General features: G+C 38.3%; 1 protein-coding gene across 1 annotated transcript in view; it reads right to left on the bottom strand.

The window, feature by feature from the left end:
- The window catches only part of cntnap3 (contactin associated protein family member 3), a 138,892-nt gene extending 129,429 nt beyond the window's left edge, over nucleotides 1–9,463 (bottom strand). The window contains exon 1 of the mRNA XM_081353586.1: nucleotides 9,377–9,463. Within this exon, the coding sequence (XP_081209712.1) occupies nucleotides 9,377–9,461 (85 nt within the window). The 5' untranslated portion in view covers nucleotides 9,462–9,463. The remainder of the gene's footprint in view (nucleotides 1–9,376) is intronic.
- Between the last annotated feature and the right edge of the window lie 6,472 nt (nucleotides 9,464–15,935).

Below are 15,935 nucleotides of genomic sequence, written 5' to 3'. Positions count from 1 at the left end.
ATTGCACCATGACATTAACCATTCATTAAGCGCAAATAATCTACTAAACTTTTCATGACCTAGTCGGTACGTGGGAAGCGGTCCTGACACAATAATCGTTATATCAGACGATGTGCTGCGTACCGTATCGATCAGATTCCTGAAGTCTTTCTTCAGAACTTCCGTCTGGCACAGCCTGATGTCGGCCCCTCCCGCGTGCAGGACAACAGTTCCGACGCGCTCGTTCAAAATCTCGGGAACGTGAGCAGCGATTTCAGAAACACGAGCACCAGGAAAGCAGTGACTATGCACCTTACTTTTATTTAACGTAGCGTGTACGTGTCGAACGATGGAATCGCCGATGATCACAGCATCGCGTTCTGTTTCGCGAAGAGGGGAGAAGCGGTTTTGTGTGGATATCTCGAAAACCGGGAGGGTCGGAGAGAGTTTTCTTGGTCTAGACCTGGCTCGCGTCTTCCGCTGCGGAAAAATCCAGGCTTCGTGATGGCATGTTGGAGCCGGAGTGAACGAGACCATGGCTGATCGCGACCTCGACGTTCGGGACCGATGTTGAGGAACGCACGGAGTAGACGAGGTCGGAGTCATCGGGTTAGTAACGTTAGTCTCTGATTTGTGTGCCTCGGCACGTGATGTTTCAAGAGCTAACCGCCGGTCTATCAGCTCGGCTTTTCTTACTAAAAGGTCGTGGATCTGTTTCTCAACAGCTTCCAGCTCAGACTGCACCGCGTGCAGCTCAAATGTGTCCTCACCTGCACCAAAAGGTAGACTACTTACATTTGATATATTCGCCATTTTAACAGATGGACAGTAAGTTAAGTTAGCAACGACGCTACCAGTGGTGCTATCAATATTAATACTAATGTATGGCTTAAGTCTTGGATATAATCCGTCTTTTCAGTGGTACGGGTGTAGAGTAGACGCACGATAGGCGAAAAAATGTTTGTTTGTAAATGAGTGCGGAGAAGACGCGTTCAGCCGTGATCCACGGACGTAACCTATAAGAGTATCCAGCGTTGGATCACTAGGCTTGAGACGCGTCTGCTCAACAATCCGCGTTATAACTATGAGGTGAGGAAAAGTAGAAAATGTTCGTTGTAAGTGAGTTTAAAGAGAAATCAAGAATTACAAATCAATCGATGGAGCTCCAAAGACAACAACGCGCTCAGACGCGACGCATGCGCATTCCATTCCATCGCACACCATGGTGTGGTGGGGGCTCTCAATGGCGCCCCCCAGCTGTTTGCGCCCTAGGCAACCGCCTAGTTTGCCTATGCCTAGAAACGGCCCTGGTGTGTCCCATGCCGCTCTTTCGTTTTCCAGAATATCCGCATTGGCTTCTATGGCAATGACGTTGCATTGGTAGGTATATGCGAAAAACAACAACAACAACAGCCGCAACATTTTTTTCACCACGCATGCATTTGAAAATCTCACTGCACGCAATTGGATAACACTACGACCAATCACAACAAGTTATCGCTTAGCTACCAGCGGAGCTAACTGGTTGATTAGACTCTTACCGTATCCAGTTGGCAAAACAGCAAAAACGCCCTTCTTGCAAAGGAACGATTCGAGCGGCGTCTTCTGTTCCTCTTTTAGATAAAAAGTCTAAATCTTTCATTGTAGCGGCCAAAGCCGTTTCAAACAACTGGTGTTTATCCATAGCCAGCTTACAATGTTTACTAATGACTTCGACGTCACAGCGCTGTCGTCTTCTGTTTAGCTCGCCTCTGGCCCGCCTATATCAGATAACCCGATGTGATTGGTGCAGCTCAGATCGAGGGGCATATTTAATGAGCTTCATTACTTGACGCCAGAGTAACTCACTGAGCAGATTCAACTTGTGCTCTCGTGAGAACTCTGGATTACCAGGGTAGGCAAAAGTAGCCTAATGATTATGAATGTGTCGGGAAAAAAAAGGAGGGAGACATTTTAATTGTTTATTATTAGACAAGTGTTTTAGAGTCAGTGTTGGCTGCAAAGATGAAGTTGACGATGCTGACTTATCTTCACAGTATAGTGAACACGCATATAGAGAGAAATGCACCTTTCAGTTGGATACATAATCAAAGAAAATTTGTTTTCAATTCAAATTATTTTGTTTAAAAGTAGACATTTCAAGCTTTCTAAATGCCTATTTCTCATGTCTGTGAGGCAAGTATCCTATTCGCTGAGATTCGGTTCATTTTGCTCTAGTTGTAGTTGTTGTAGTCGAAGACGGAGTAATTTTCTCCTCTTAAGTTTATTCCGTGCCCTGTCAAGTGCTTCATCAGATCTGTCGTGTTGCTGGTCTTGGCAGCAATTATCTTGCCGCAAATATTGCATCAGGCACTGTTGGCATCGAGCCTGATGAAATGTAGCCACTCTTTTGATCTTTTCCACATCTTTTCATCTATGGGGTTGGGAGGCTTACACGAGGGCCACTGTCCTGCAGAGTTTATTTCCATCCCTAATCAAACACACTTGAATCAGCTCATCAAGCTCTTCAGGATTGCTTGAAAATGCAAAGGCAGGTGTGCTGAAGCAGGTTAGAACTAAACTCTGCAGGACAGTGGCTCTCCAGGAGCAGGATTGAAGACATGTGAGCCACGTCTCTGGGCGTAACCGGCGTAGTGTTTTTAACCCCTTAGGTATCGAAATTTGGTACCGAACGACAAGACATTTTTTGATATCCGATGGTATCGACGCAATTCGGTCAGTGCCTAAAAAGTATGGAACTCTATACCCAGCCCTAGGTATGAGGGGCTTTATTCCGCGCTGTCGTCTCCGCCGGTTTCAAAACATGTCTCCGTTGTATTATCATTTTCTCCTCGTTCGGCACTTTGCAACAACATAACCTTGTTTCTGCAGCGACTCTGAGCATGTTTCCTAAAACAACGTCTGACGTTTACATTTTACGTGGCGTGAGAAAGTAAACCACGTGAAATCCGATCAGTGCAGACTGAAACGGATTTCCACAAATGCGATTTCAATAGGATTTCAAACCACATATGAATGCAGCTCAAAACGGATTTGTAAAAATCGCTTTTGATGTGATTTTTTTGCTGTTCACACGTGCAAAATCTGATCGGATTTCAATCAGATATGCACAAAATCGGATTTGGACTAACAGTCTGAATGAGGCTTTAGTGATCAGACTCACAATTTTCACCTGCTGGATGATAAAACAGATGAAAAAATCCCACAGACGCACACTGAACAAGGAAGACACAAATTCCCGAAGATCACAGAAACTTGAGAGAGAACTCGCCCTAGCAACCACATAGCAAAAAAAACAAAAAAACAATTAGCAACACAGTTCAACACAACATCAGTTTCTTCAAAAAGGTTAATAAAGCTATATCACTAGTCTATATCAAATTGTACAGTATTATAAAGACAAAGTATAAATATATAAATAAAAATCTTAAAAACATAAAAATGCAGTTCAATATTCATGTTATGCAATATAAATTGAATTCCAACCACAACAATAAATGCTTAAAAGTATCTACAAAACCATGTCATCTACATGCCAATCATAGAATAATCACTTGCAATGGAATGTAAATAGAATGTAATGAGAACAGGACTGAATTGGAAGATGAGTTCAATATTTTTATGTATATATTTATGCTTATTCCGTATTGACTTAGAGACACACGCTTGATGAGGATCCCAGAAGATTAAAGAAACATGAAGGGTTTCTTTAGCAAAACGCTAAAAAGCAATTACAGCAAAACCCTGGCAACAACCTTAGTATCACAGTTTCACTAAATAAATGGAAACATCTATATCAAAAACAAAAATGTAGCAAGAAAATACCATGTTTTTCTTTGTGTACCATGATATTCTCTGAAGTATCTCGGAGTGGAGACATCATCACTGTACCGTGATACAGCTACAATAATAATAATAATGTTTATTTTCTATAGCACCATTCTACAAACTCAAGGTCACTTTACAATAGTAAGTCCATTAAACATGACAGTAGGCATAAAGACAGATGATAAGTGATGAGATATGAGGAGAGAAAGAGAGGGAAGAATCGAAAATGATAGGAAACCAGCAATATCAATACTGTCAACACAGAGACAGAATGTAAATTGAGGAGGACCAACCAGAAATAGATTTGTTTTGTGTAGTTTGAGAAAATTACTGGTCATCCGTGCATTTATTTCATCAATACAAGCCGAAATGGAGTTGGCAGCACTTCAACGTAAGGTATGTCTGGCCTCCAGCTTGCTCTCGTTTCTAATGCATCCTCAATCTGTGCAGACAGAAGAGGAGAATCCAGCATCCATCACTTCAGATATTGTATCCTGAAGTGCTGTGTGTGGTGGAGAGCCAGGGGCTTTCAAAGTTCATAACCATCTGTTTCAATTACAACACATATGCATCTCATTACGAACCCCCTCACACACATATACACCCATGTCACTGTCTTCTTCTGGAGCGACACACAGTTCGAGCAAACGTTTATAGTGGCGGGCATCACTCGGCATTAGACTGCATCAGTGTAATTCCCCGTGATCCACTCTGGTAAGCTCATTCTGATGTATTCCTCCATTCCAGATTCAACATCCGTGACCAAATACAGCTGAAAGCCTCAAAATAAATGCTAACACCCCATCTGCACTGGAAACGCTGAAGTCAGTCACCTCAGTCACTGACTGTCTGATGCAAAACTGCACGGAAACATGCAACCAAACATAATTGGTTGAATTCATGCACCTCATAGGTAGAGATGCAGGACTAATCGATATCGCGATATGGCTTAGAGCGCTTATGAAATTGCAGAGCCTGCGATTTAATTACATAAATGAGAAGCGCTTGTCAGCTCCCTGCAGTTTACAGTCAAAATAAAAGTTGGTTGGTTTGATGATGATGATAATAATAATAATATATAATTGTTATTATATTTTCTTAAAGGGGGGGTGAAATGCTATTTCATGCATACTGAGTTTTTTACACTGTTAAAGAGTTGGATTCCCATGCTAAACATGGACAAAGTTTCAAAAATTAAATTGTACGTTTGAAGGAGTATTTCTGTGCCAAAAATTGTCCTTCCGGTTTGTCACAAGTTTCGGAAAGTTTTTTTTCGAGTATGGGTATGTGTGACGTCAGATGTAACGGAATTTCCTTATATGGATCCTAAGGGCACTTCTCCGGTAAGATCACGGGCGCGTGCGCACTCGTAGACCAGAGCAAGAGAGTGAAAGCAGTTCGCCATCAAAGCGCCCTGCCCGGCTTTTGGGAAGTCAATGTAGCCAAAGAAGTGTGTTTTTGGCTGCCAGGGCAAGACAACCCTGCACAGATTCCCAAAGAACCCAGCGTTAAGGAACCCGTGGATGGAGTTTGTTTTCCTGAGCATAAACAGAGTTGTGTAAGACTGTTGTTTCCTGCATTTCGACGATGATTGTTTTATAAACAAAGCCCAGATCGATGGATTTGCAGATCGTCTAATGCTTAAGGATCGAGCAGTCACAATGATAAAGGTTCGGCGAGTAAAACTGCTTCTAATCTATTGTCTCTGTGTGTTGTTAGCTCGGCGCGTTACCACAGCTTTAGCTCCGCCCACACGGCCCGCGTCCAGCCGCTCGTTTTTTTCCGAAACGACTCGGTACATGTTATCTTTCTTAATATAATATAATAAAACTAAAGACTTTTTGGAGATATGAAGGATGCAATACTACTCTATAGGTACCAAAGATTAACAGGAGATTGAGTGAAAATGAGCATTTCACCCCCCCTTTAAATATTTAATTAGTTTTTATTTTACAGTGAAATATTAATATAGTATTAAATAGTATTATTTATATATATTTAAATATAATTAGTTTGAATTATTTTAAGTGAAGTGAAAATGTATTAGTATGTATTAATTACTAAATGAATTATAAATTATTTTAATTGAATTCACATATACATATATATATATATATATATATATATATATATATATATATATATATATATATATATATATATATATATATATATATATATATAATTTTTTTCAGTAATAATAATTTAAGTTATTATTATCATTATTTTTACTAATACTACTGCAACTATTATTATATATGGCTATATTGATAATCACAAAATTATGGCCAAATTGTGCAGCCCTACAAATAAGCATAGCAAACCTGGATCTTTTTTTAAAATTGCACTGTTTTTATCAGAAACAAAAAACATTGCAAATAGACTAGTCTACACACTAGGGTGGTCAAAAGTACCGGTACTTCTGTACCAAGTCAATCCTCTTTCTGCTGTACACACTAGTACACACTGCAAAGTTTGGGAGTGACAACCATATTAGAATAAGGGATTGAATCTGAAATCTGAAAAGTTTGACAACGGATGGGACAAAAAAAAATCTGATATGTCAAAATAGATCTGTGCGTTAAGTATAAGGGTGTGTTCATACTTGTTGTTGGGTTCGACTGGTTCGTTTGACAAGACAAAAAAAAAAAAAAACCTTCAGCCTTGGTCCGCTTAGCATTCACATTAGCATTTTAACACCAAACCTAAAGATACTGAACCTAAAGGCACAGGGATTTGTTCACAACCTGATTGGTCGGCTTTTATGATGTATATTTCGTGACTGAACTTACTGAACATCCAAAACAGTGCCGTATTCTGGGATAAATGCGCTCTTGTGTGTGTGTAGCTACATATGATGGCATTCTGACCAGCTGAAAACTCGTGAAGAGCCTTTAAAATGTGTAAAGGAGTCAAAACAGCGTCAGGAATCACACACACACACACACAGATCTGCTGTGAAAAGAAGCGGCTCTGATGTGTGATGGACAACATCACGACTGTGACGAGAAAAAAACAGCTACTGTATGCTTGAGCATTCTGTCCTTTTTAGGGTCACATCTTGGGAAATCATGTCCTGTTTTTGGTTAGTTCACATGTCTTTGGTCCGTGTTGTGTTCATATTTAATTCGAACTGTTCGTTTGGAAGCGGACTGAGACCCATCTTTTCAGCGGTTTCCGCTTGTTTGGTGCGCACCAGTTCACACTTACTCAAATTGAACCGCACTAACAGAGCAATCGCACCCGAGTTCGTTTTAATCCAGCCAAACATTCCAAATGTGAACACACTCTTGAAGTGTAAGTGCAACAGACTTTTCTGCTTTTCCACACAGACGGACAATACTGTGAATTTATATGAATGAGTTTCTACACTCTTTTCAGACTGTGATGATGTGTCTTCACAGTTATTAACATTGTAAATCTAACAATGTTTCTTTTTAGATTTTCATTTTTTTTATGTAATGCACACTTAAAACAATGTACTTTGTATTATATTATGTTGGCATTAACTTACAGAACATGCAACGGCTGAGGGACTGCAAATTTGACATTCTCTTCTGACCGATATGATCAATTCTCTATATTTATTCCTCTTTTGTAAAGTCTTAGAAATACTATCATGGATTTTTTTTCTTTTGCTATCAGACTAAATGGGAACACAAAAATGAGATTTGTTGTAGTTTCCATTCACCACTATTGAAGTCCACCCTTCTATGACAATTTCCGCTTCTGAGAACGCCAGAAACGTGAAAAGGTTCTTCTGTGGTTAATGTAAATCCACCCCCATAGGACGCTAGAAACAAACTGTTCACAGCCACAGTCGAATAGATTCCCCTTTAGATTTAACATGAAACTGTTACTAAAGCAAACCGTGAACATAGTCATGCTGAGGATGTGTAGTTTGAAAAGTGTGTAATTTCTGTTGGTGCATGGCACTGATGTTATCTCTTCTACTCGTCAGTGCTGTTTCTGACTCGTTTCTCCTCCTAATCTCCTCCATCGCTTTAAAAGATATCATTCCTTGTGCAGATTTCAAATGGGTCCAATACATCACCGAATCGAGCATATGATCCGCTCTGTGCTGTCGTGTCTCTGGACTGGAGCTGCGGCAGTTTGCGTGACACTTACAAGAAAAGCATCGTTCCCTATCCCCTATACAGTGCACTGTGTGCTATTCACCATGTAGAAAATAATAAATGTGTGAACAAATGACCGATTGCAGCTTCAGCATCTATTTATTATGTAGGGGGCGGAGCTTCAGATTCTAGAGAGCATTTGATTGCACAGTAAATCTGATGAGAAACTGAAGTGCAGAGTGATGTCCTCAAAATCACTGATCCATATTGGTGGAAGTGAGAGACTAAGTTTTGAATGCTTATATCTTCTTAAATGTGTTTTTTTGTAATTGTTTTGGAGCACACTAACTAATAGATAACCTTAAGCCTTAACATATTCATACTAAAAACCAAAAAAACGTACATTTTGATTTCATGGGGACTTTAAACATCAAATAAGTTCTGATGTTCCAATCAGCTCAAGACTAGACTAAAATCCACCAGTATAAAACAAGTGTACACATAATGTTACAACCTTCAACATTTCTAAATGTCTACATTAAGGTGGTTTGCGGGTTAAAGCGGATTTAGCTGGTTAGCAAGCGAGTCTCACATCCTGACCACCAAAAAAATAAATAAATAAATAAATAAATAAATATATATATATATATATATATATATATATATATATATATATATATATATATAACCGGCAAACCAGAACAAACCTGACCAGGAAACCATCCTAGGCTGTTTTTAAGATTGTTTTCCCATAATTTATGGGCGCGATCGAGTTTTGTGACGTCACAACCAGCCTCACGCATCAGGTAAATCTAATTATATTTATGATACCTTGAAGCTCTAAACTCCTGCGCATTAATAAAAAACTGGGCTATTATTAATAACGTTTTTATAATTAAATGTAATTGCTAATATTTTAATATGCTATTAATGCATTAATATTAAATCTTGTAAACATTATTATTAAATATTATGATATAATTATGTATAATTTAGCGGTCATAAATGTGATGATGATGATAATTAATCCATTCCACCATCTGACACGAGCGCATTAGACACAATGCAGCGTATCCGACAAGCTCACCATTTCAATACATAAAAAAGACAAAACTGCTCATTTTTGAGACTATTTGAAATAAAATCACACAACACATATTCCTGATTATATAAACTGAATCAAAGTCATTCGATGCGTAAAACCCCGTGACATTATCTGTTGCATTAATGAATCAATTACGTTCTCGAAATATCACATTCTATGTAACACAACATCGAAACATAATGTAATAAACTATATCAACTAATATAATAAATCAAAATCAGATGAATGAATAGTTTAATATCAGGCTGGCGCAAAGCAAAGTTCCTCCTCAACTTACTGCCGTTATTCCAGTCAGCGCAAGAGAGCCTCTCTCGCGCACACAAATCCGAAAGAAAAGTCATTTTTAACCTCAGATTGCTCTAAATAATATGAATGATGCGATACTCACCTTTACTAATAGAGCCTGTGATGAAGTAAAATATTAGATATAGCGGTAAAATCATTCCAATAGTGTGTGAGCCCCGCAGATCCATGATGCTCGACTGATGCTGGAATGAGACTGACTGACTCAGCGCGAGTCTCTGTGAACGAGCGTGATAGTGTGTGTGTGTGTGTGTATGTGTGTGCGCACGCGTTTTCTGCTCTCAGTGGCTCTTTCACGCCATCCTGCTGCCGAAAACATCTGAATACAGTCTGCAAGAAACACACACACTCACACACACACACAGCGCGCGCGCAAGCACACGCTGTATGAAGCTGTTGCCCCTTTAAATTATTATTATTATATATTTTTTAAATGTATTTATTTATAAAGGGACCATGTACAATTTTTAACATAAATGTTTCCATTTCATGCATTTAGGCTATACAAAGGCTAATTTTCATCCGTAGTCCCCAGGCAGGTCAACACTACCATTAAATTACACAGACTATGTGTTCACATACAATAAAAACATACATACACACACAAACTATCAGGGTCTCACACACACACACACACACACACACACACACAAAAAAAAACTTCAATTTAAAAAGACCAAGAGCTTTACACCCTTTTATATCCTCTGGTAGGGCATTCCACTGATTATAGCTTTCACTGCGAAAGACGGCAGTCCAAATGCAGAACGACTAAAGGGAACCAGACAATTACTCATGGATGATAATCTGGTAGATCTCACTGAGTTTTCAGAGCGAAAATGAACAAAGTCAGAAGGAGCCAAGCCATTTAAGATTTTATAAACCATTCACAAACTTGAAAAAGTCTAAAATTGTGATGAACATTTTGAAAATGGTTTGGTTTTTTATCTAAGATTTTTAATGTCTGTTTAAATAGGGATTTTAAGGGTTTAATCAAAGCTTCACCAGCTTGACCCCAGCATGTCAGACAGTATGTGAGAAAGGATTGTAGTATGCATAAAAGTCTTAGCTACATCAACAGAGAGACATTGTCTAATTTGTCTAAAATTTGCCAAGTTATATTTAATATTCCTCACCATTTTCTTTACATGTTTTTTAAAATTGAGATTTGAGTCCAAATTATGCCAAGATAATTGAACTCAACTATTTCTATTTTTTCACCATTAATAAACATATCAACATCAGGAGATTTAACATTTGTTTTTGCGAGACTTTTGTTTTACTAATGTTCAAGCTAAGACATGATTGTTTCAGCCACTGTGTAATCCTTTCTGTAACAGCTTTTAACTTCTCGCATGTGTAAAAATAACAGTATCGCAGCATACATTTGTACTTGTATCCCTTCACACTGTTGTGGGAGATCATTAAAATACAGACTAAATAAGAAGGGACCTAATACTGATCCTTGGGGTACACCCACTGTATAATGTAAATTGCAGGACTTAACCCCTTTCATTTTTACACTTTGTTCTCCATTTAATAAATATGAAGATACCCATGCTAAAGCTTCAGATGAAAACTGAAATGTAGATAGTTTAGAAAGGAGAACGGCATGATTAACTGTATCGAAGGCTTTAAGTAAATCTAAAAATATAGCACCAACAAATCCTCCTTTGTCAACTTTAAATTTGATTTGCTCTATTAAATGTTAATTAGCTGTCTCAGTAGAATGATTTACTCTGAAACCAAACTGCATACAATGTCAGCCAGACTTAACTGTGTTAAAATGGGATGTCAGTTGTTCAAAAACAATCTTCTCTGCAACCTTTGAGAATACTGGCAGTATGCTTATGAGTCTGCAATTACAAACTTCATTATGATCTCCAGATTTAAAAATAGGAGTAACAGTGGCTTGTTTCCACGAAGTAAAACAGTTAAAGTTCATTAAATGAGTGATGACAGGGGTTAAAATATCTTTGTGAGTTTTATCAGACATATTATCCAACTGATGAGCATCTACATTTAGAATTTTTCATCGAGCTAATAACTTTGTTGACTTGCATTTCATTTGTCTTGGTTGGATTAAAACCTTTACCTACATCATCAATCGGACTAATATTTATTTCCCTTCTCGAAAATGTTTTCCCTAAGTCTTTAACTGAGTTAATAAAAAAACGATTAAAAGTAATAGCAATGGCACAATCATCTTCAATTTGCTTTCCCTGAACTTTAAGCTTAACATCTACTATAATATTTGGTTCCTTCCGTAAAAGAGTATTTATGTTTTTCCAAATTAGCTTCCTATTGACTTTTGCCTCATTAATTAGATGAAGATAATAACTGGATTTGGCAACTCTCAGCTCTCGAATAACTTTGTTTCGCAGACCTTTATAACAGTGTCTCTTCCAGACCTAATAGCTTACTTTAATACTGAATCCCTCTTCTTCATCAGCTTCCAAAAATTCTCGTTGAACCACGGTAAATTATTTTTATGCTTGAATTTTTTCTGAACACTAACAGTAAATTTATCTCTTACAGAATTAATTCTATTATAAAATGCATTACAACCATAATCTACATCCTTGGAAGATAAGATATCATTCCACTTTAGATCAGCCATTTCCTCATCAAATGATACTAATTTTCCTTTAGGTATACAATGAAAAACATTGGTAGAAGTTACTATATTATTTTTAAATATGTTTTTCGTTAACTTCCGTTCAACTAGTTCAATTATGATCAGATGACCCAGTGAACAAATGTCATCAGGATTTAAGAAAAATCAGCAATGCTGTCAGACGTCACTTCATATTTAAAATAGTTGAACTGATTCAGAGCTCACAATGACTTTGAAATTTAAATTCGAATTTAAATTAAATTGAGTTAGCCTATAGCATACAGGATGCAGAATTGCATATATATGGATTTAAATGCAAGAAAATCAACTGCTAAAAGTGCAGTTTTAATATTATTATTATTATATCCATTATAAAAATTCAATAAATGAACATGTTATTTTCCAGAAACATTATTATATTAGCAATAAATGCCATATACAGAAATTTTACTAAATATATACATATTTTATTATATTTATTAATATAACTTTCATTAAAAAAAGATCTATTATGTTTATATTTATCTTACAGAAAACAATGTGGTGGACATTATGTGTTGCTGAATGACAAATAAATGCTGGCTGTGTTAACTGTTTTGATAGTACTGAACTGAATTTACAACTTTTGAAATATGCTGAATATCTATAAATACATAAAACAAATAATAAAATGTTAAATAAATAATAAAAGGCATAATTAGTCAAATGTAATGGTGTAATCATTACTATTTTGTCACAATCTTTGAACTCAGGTATATTCATTGTCATTCCGATTCATCAATTAGTTCAAATTCACACTCATGAATTAAAACGAGTCACTTTTTAAATCCCGAGTCTTGTTTAACTTTGATATCTGGAGATACTTACAATAGGCTAGTGTATATGCAGGGTCAGGATGGTTTCCGGTGTCTCCTCTTCTAAACAGTGCTTGGTCTCTTTACATGCCGGTCAGACGCTCTCTTCCTAAGTGGGCAGTTCGTGGCTGGAATCAGAGGCAAGGTGAACCAGACTTTCACGTTGAAGTCTCTCTAGGAGATATAAGTCTTGTCGCATCGATTAAACTCTCTTTCATTATCAATATAAAGACGACAAAACAATTATCTCCAGCATGTGAGATATGCAAACCTTAAATCAGTGGTGTGAATCACCATGCCAAGTTACCTCAGATGACCGTACTGTACCTGTTCCAATCGTCTGATGCAGATGATCAAATGAGGCATGCATTTGTTCTATTTGTGATAACAGAGAAGAGTTGAGGAGCGAATCAACATCAGAACTCAGCTACTGCTGCTGTGAATGAGGTGCAGCGTCTCATTACCACGCAGTACATCTGTGTGTGACAGAAACACTTCAAAAAAACACACACACACACACACACACACACACATAGAAGGTACAATTTATTACAAGTTTAAGGAATAAATCAAAGAATAAAAAAGTTTCCTGGGCAACACAAAAGACTAATCTTGAATTATGCAGCTCCTTTCCATACAACAACAGATCAGTGACCACATCTCACATGTCAAGCTTTAAAAAAAAGGGGGGGGGGGGATCGGGGATCATGAAAGTATAAAAAGGAAGCCCGTGTGACTCATGCAGTATATTACAAGTCTTCAAAAAGAAGTAAATGTTACACACTGAAAATATTCCCCTCCTCCAAAGCACTGAAAATGTCATTGTTCGTACATGTTTCTTATCTAAAAGACAGCCACAGTTGATGTGCGAGTTCATAAAATGTGTTTCATGTCAAAGTTAAATTCAGATCTAAGTTTATACCATACATGCTGGTGAATTGTGAGTGCATTTATGCTCTGCTAACAACTAATGCTGAACTAAATACAGAACATGTGAACTAGAGACTGTCACACGCACTCAAAATAAAACCAATTTATTCTTCTAAATTATTCAGTTCTTCACAAAGGTTTGGACAAACTGTTGCTGGAATAAAAGCTATTGGGAAAACCTTGCTAGAGAGGTCATGAGTCACAGGTAAAGCGAATATAAATGATCATCTCCTAATAAGGCCACATATTAAGCTCTGGGTAGATTACATGAGCAAATAATCCATTCTTATAATCAACAAGCAGGAGGAATGGGCAGGAATAAAGATCTGAGCGACTTTAACTAGGGTCAAGTTGTTCTGGCCAGGCGACTGGGTCAGAGTATCTCTGAAACGGCAAGGCTTGTGTGTTGCTCCCTGTCAGCAGTGCTGAGGATTTACCAACAGTGTCCGAGGAGGGACAAACCACAAACCGGCGACAGAGTGTCGGGCGCTCAAGGTTCATCAATGCATGAGGGCAACGAAGGCTATCCCGTCTGCTCTGAACCAACAGAAGCTCTACTGTGGCACAAGCCACACAAAATATTAATGATGGTTAAAGGAGGAATGTGTCTCAAGGAGTGAACGTGTGCGCTGTTTACCTGGGGAAGTGATGCACTGTGGGACGATGAGAAGCCACTGGAGGGAGTGTGATGCTCTGGTTACAGCTACACTGTGTAAGATTTTCTCCCGTCTAGTGGTGAAATTGTATATGACTACCAACTGAATATTACTTTCTATCCCCTCCCATTCAGAGGGCGTATTATTCTAAGATTAACATGGCTTCCAGTTCGACTTCCTAAAACTATTCATTAAGGTAAACAAATCCTTTTTCATCATTGACGAGAGGAAAAGTATCCTAGACGTCGTTCTAGCGTTCTGCACAACCATGCTATAGTTAGCCAAGCAACTATAAAACTTTGAATTTACACAAATAGGCTGAATTACCTGTCGAGAAGAAAGCATGCAACTTCGGAGTCCCTTTTAAAACCCTTGCTCCTCATGAGCTCTTTCCATCTTGGAAAAGCCACTCCAATATTGACTTTGGTCTTGTTGATTTGCCTGTTGCGCTGTCGTTTTAATTCTCTCTTTTGCTTCCTTGGCAACTCTGTTACATGTCCTTGAGAATAGGCGTGATCCTCCATCTTCAACAGGCTTTCAAATCTGCCGGCAGTCGCGAGTAATCTCCCCCTCGCATTCGTCACGGTGCCACTGAGTATTGAGGTACTGAGAATTTCCAGGTATGTCCCTCTTTGGCTAATGTATTTTCAAGATGGAGGCGCAACATGGCTGCCGCCATTCGAGCGACTCGCTCATATGTATTCTGAATGGCAGATTCTACGTTTACGAGAATACTAGATTAGTTGGTGGAAGTAATTACACATGAATGTGCATATATCATTTTGAAAGATTTATATGTTTTTTTGCTAATAATAACAACTTAAAAACAATTACACAGTGTAGCTTTAATGTTCTGCTGGAAACCCTGGGTCCAGTCACTCATGTGGACGTCAGTTTGACACATGCCTCCTTCCTAAACATTGTTGCAGACCAAGTGGTGTTCCCTGGTGGAAGTGGCTCTTTCAGCAGGATAATACACCCTGCCACACTGCACATATCGATCAGGAATGGTTTGAGGGACATGATGAAGAGTCAAGGTGTTGCCCTGGCCTCCAAATTCCCCAGATCTCAATCCAATTGAGCATCTGTTGGATGTGCTGGTTCAATCCACCTCACAACCTACAGGACTTAAAGGATCTGCTAAAGTCTTGTTGGCAGAGACCACAGGACACCTTCAGGAGTCTTAAGAGTCTTAAAGAGTCCATGCCTCAGCGGGTCGATATTGTTTTGGCAGCACGCAGAGGACCAACAGCATATCAGTCATCACTGTAACATTTATTTTTTTTTTTTTTTGCTTTAGAGCAGTTAGGATGATATTCAAGACTAAATAAGATTTCACTCACTTTACAATAATGAGAACTTGAAGGTAAATTAATTTTTTGAGGTGAAATATGACCCAAACAAGTCTTTATGTCTTCAGCTTCCTGCAATGAAAACACAATCAAAGAATGGGAGGCTAATTGTTGAACAGCAGCTGTGAAACATAAACCCTGTTTTACGGTCTCCATCAGGGTGTCTGATGTCATGCTCACATGAGCTTCACAGTCGAGCGCACCACTGACAGACGCCTCTCACTGCATCCACTGGACT

Source organism: Scardinius erythrophthalmus (assembly GCF_964197995.2).
Source record: "Scardinius erythrophthalmus genome assembly, chromosome: 23".
NCBI classification, from domain to species: Eukaryota; Metazoa; Chordata; class Actinopteri; order Cypriniformes; family Leuciscidae; genus Scardinius; species Scardinius erythrophthalmus.
Note: the sequence above shows the minus strand (reverse complement) of the source record. Positions and strands in the feature narration are given on the sequence as shown.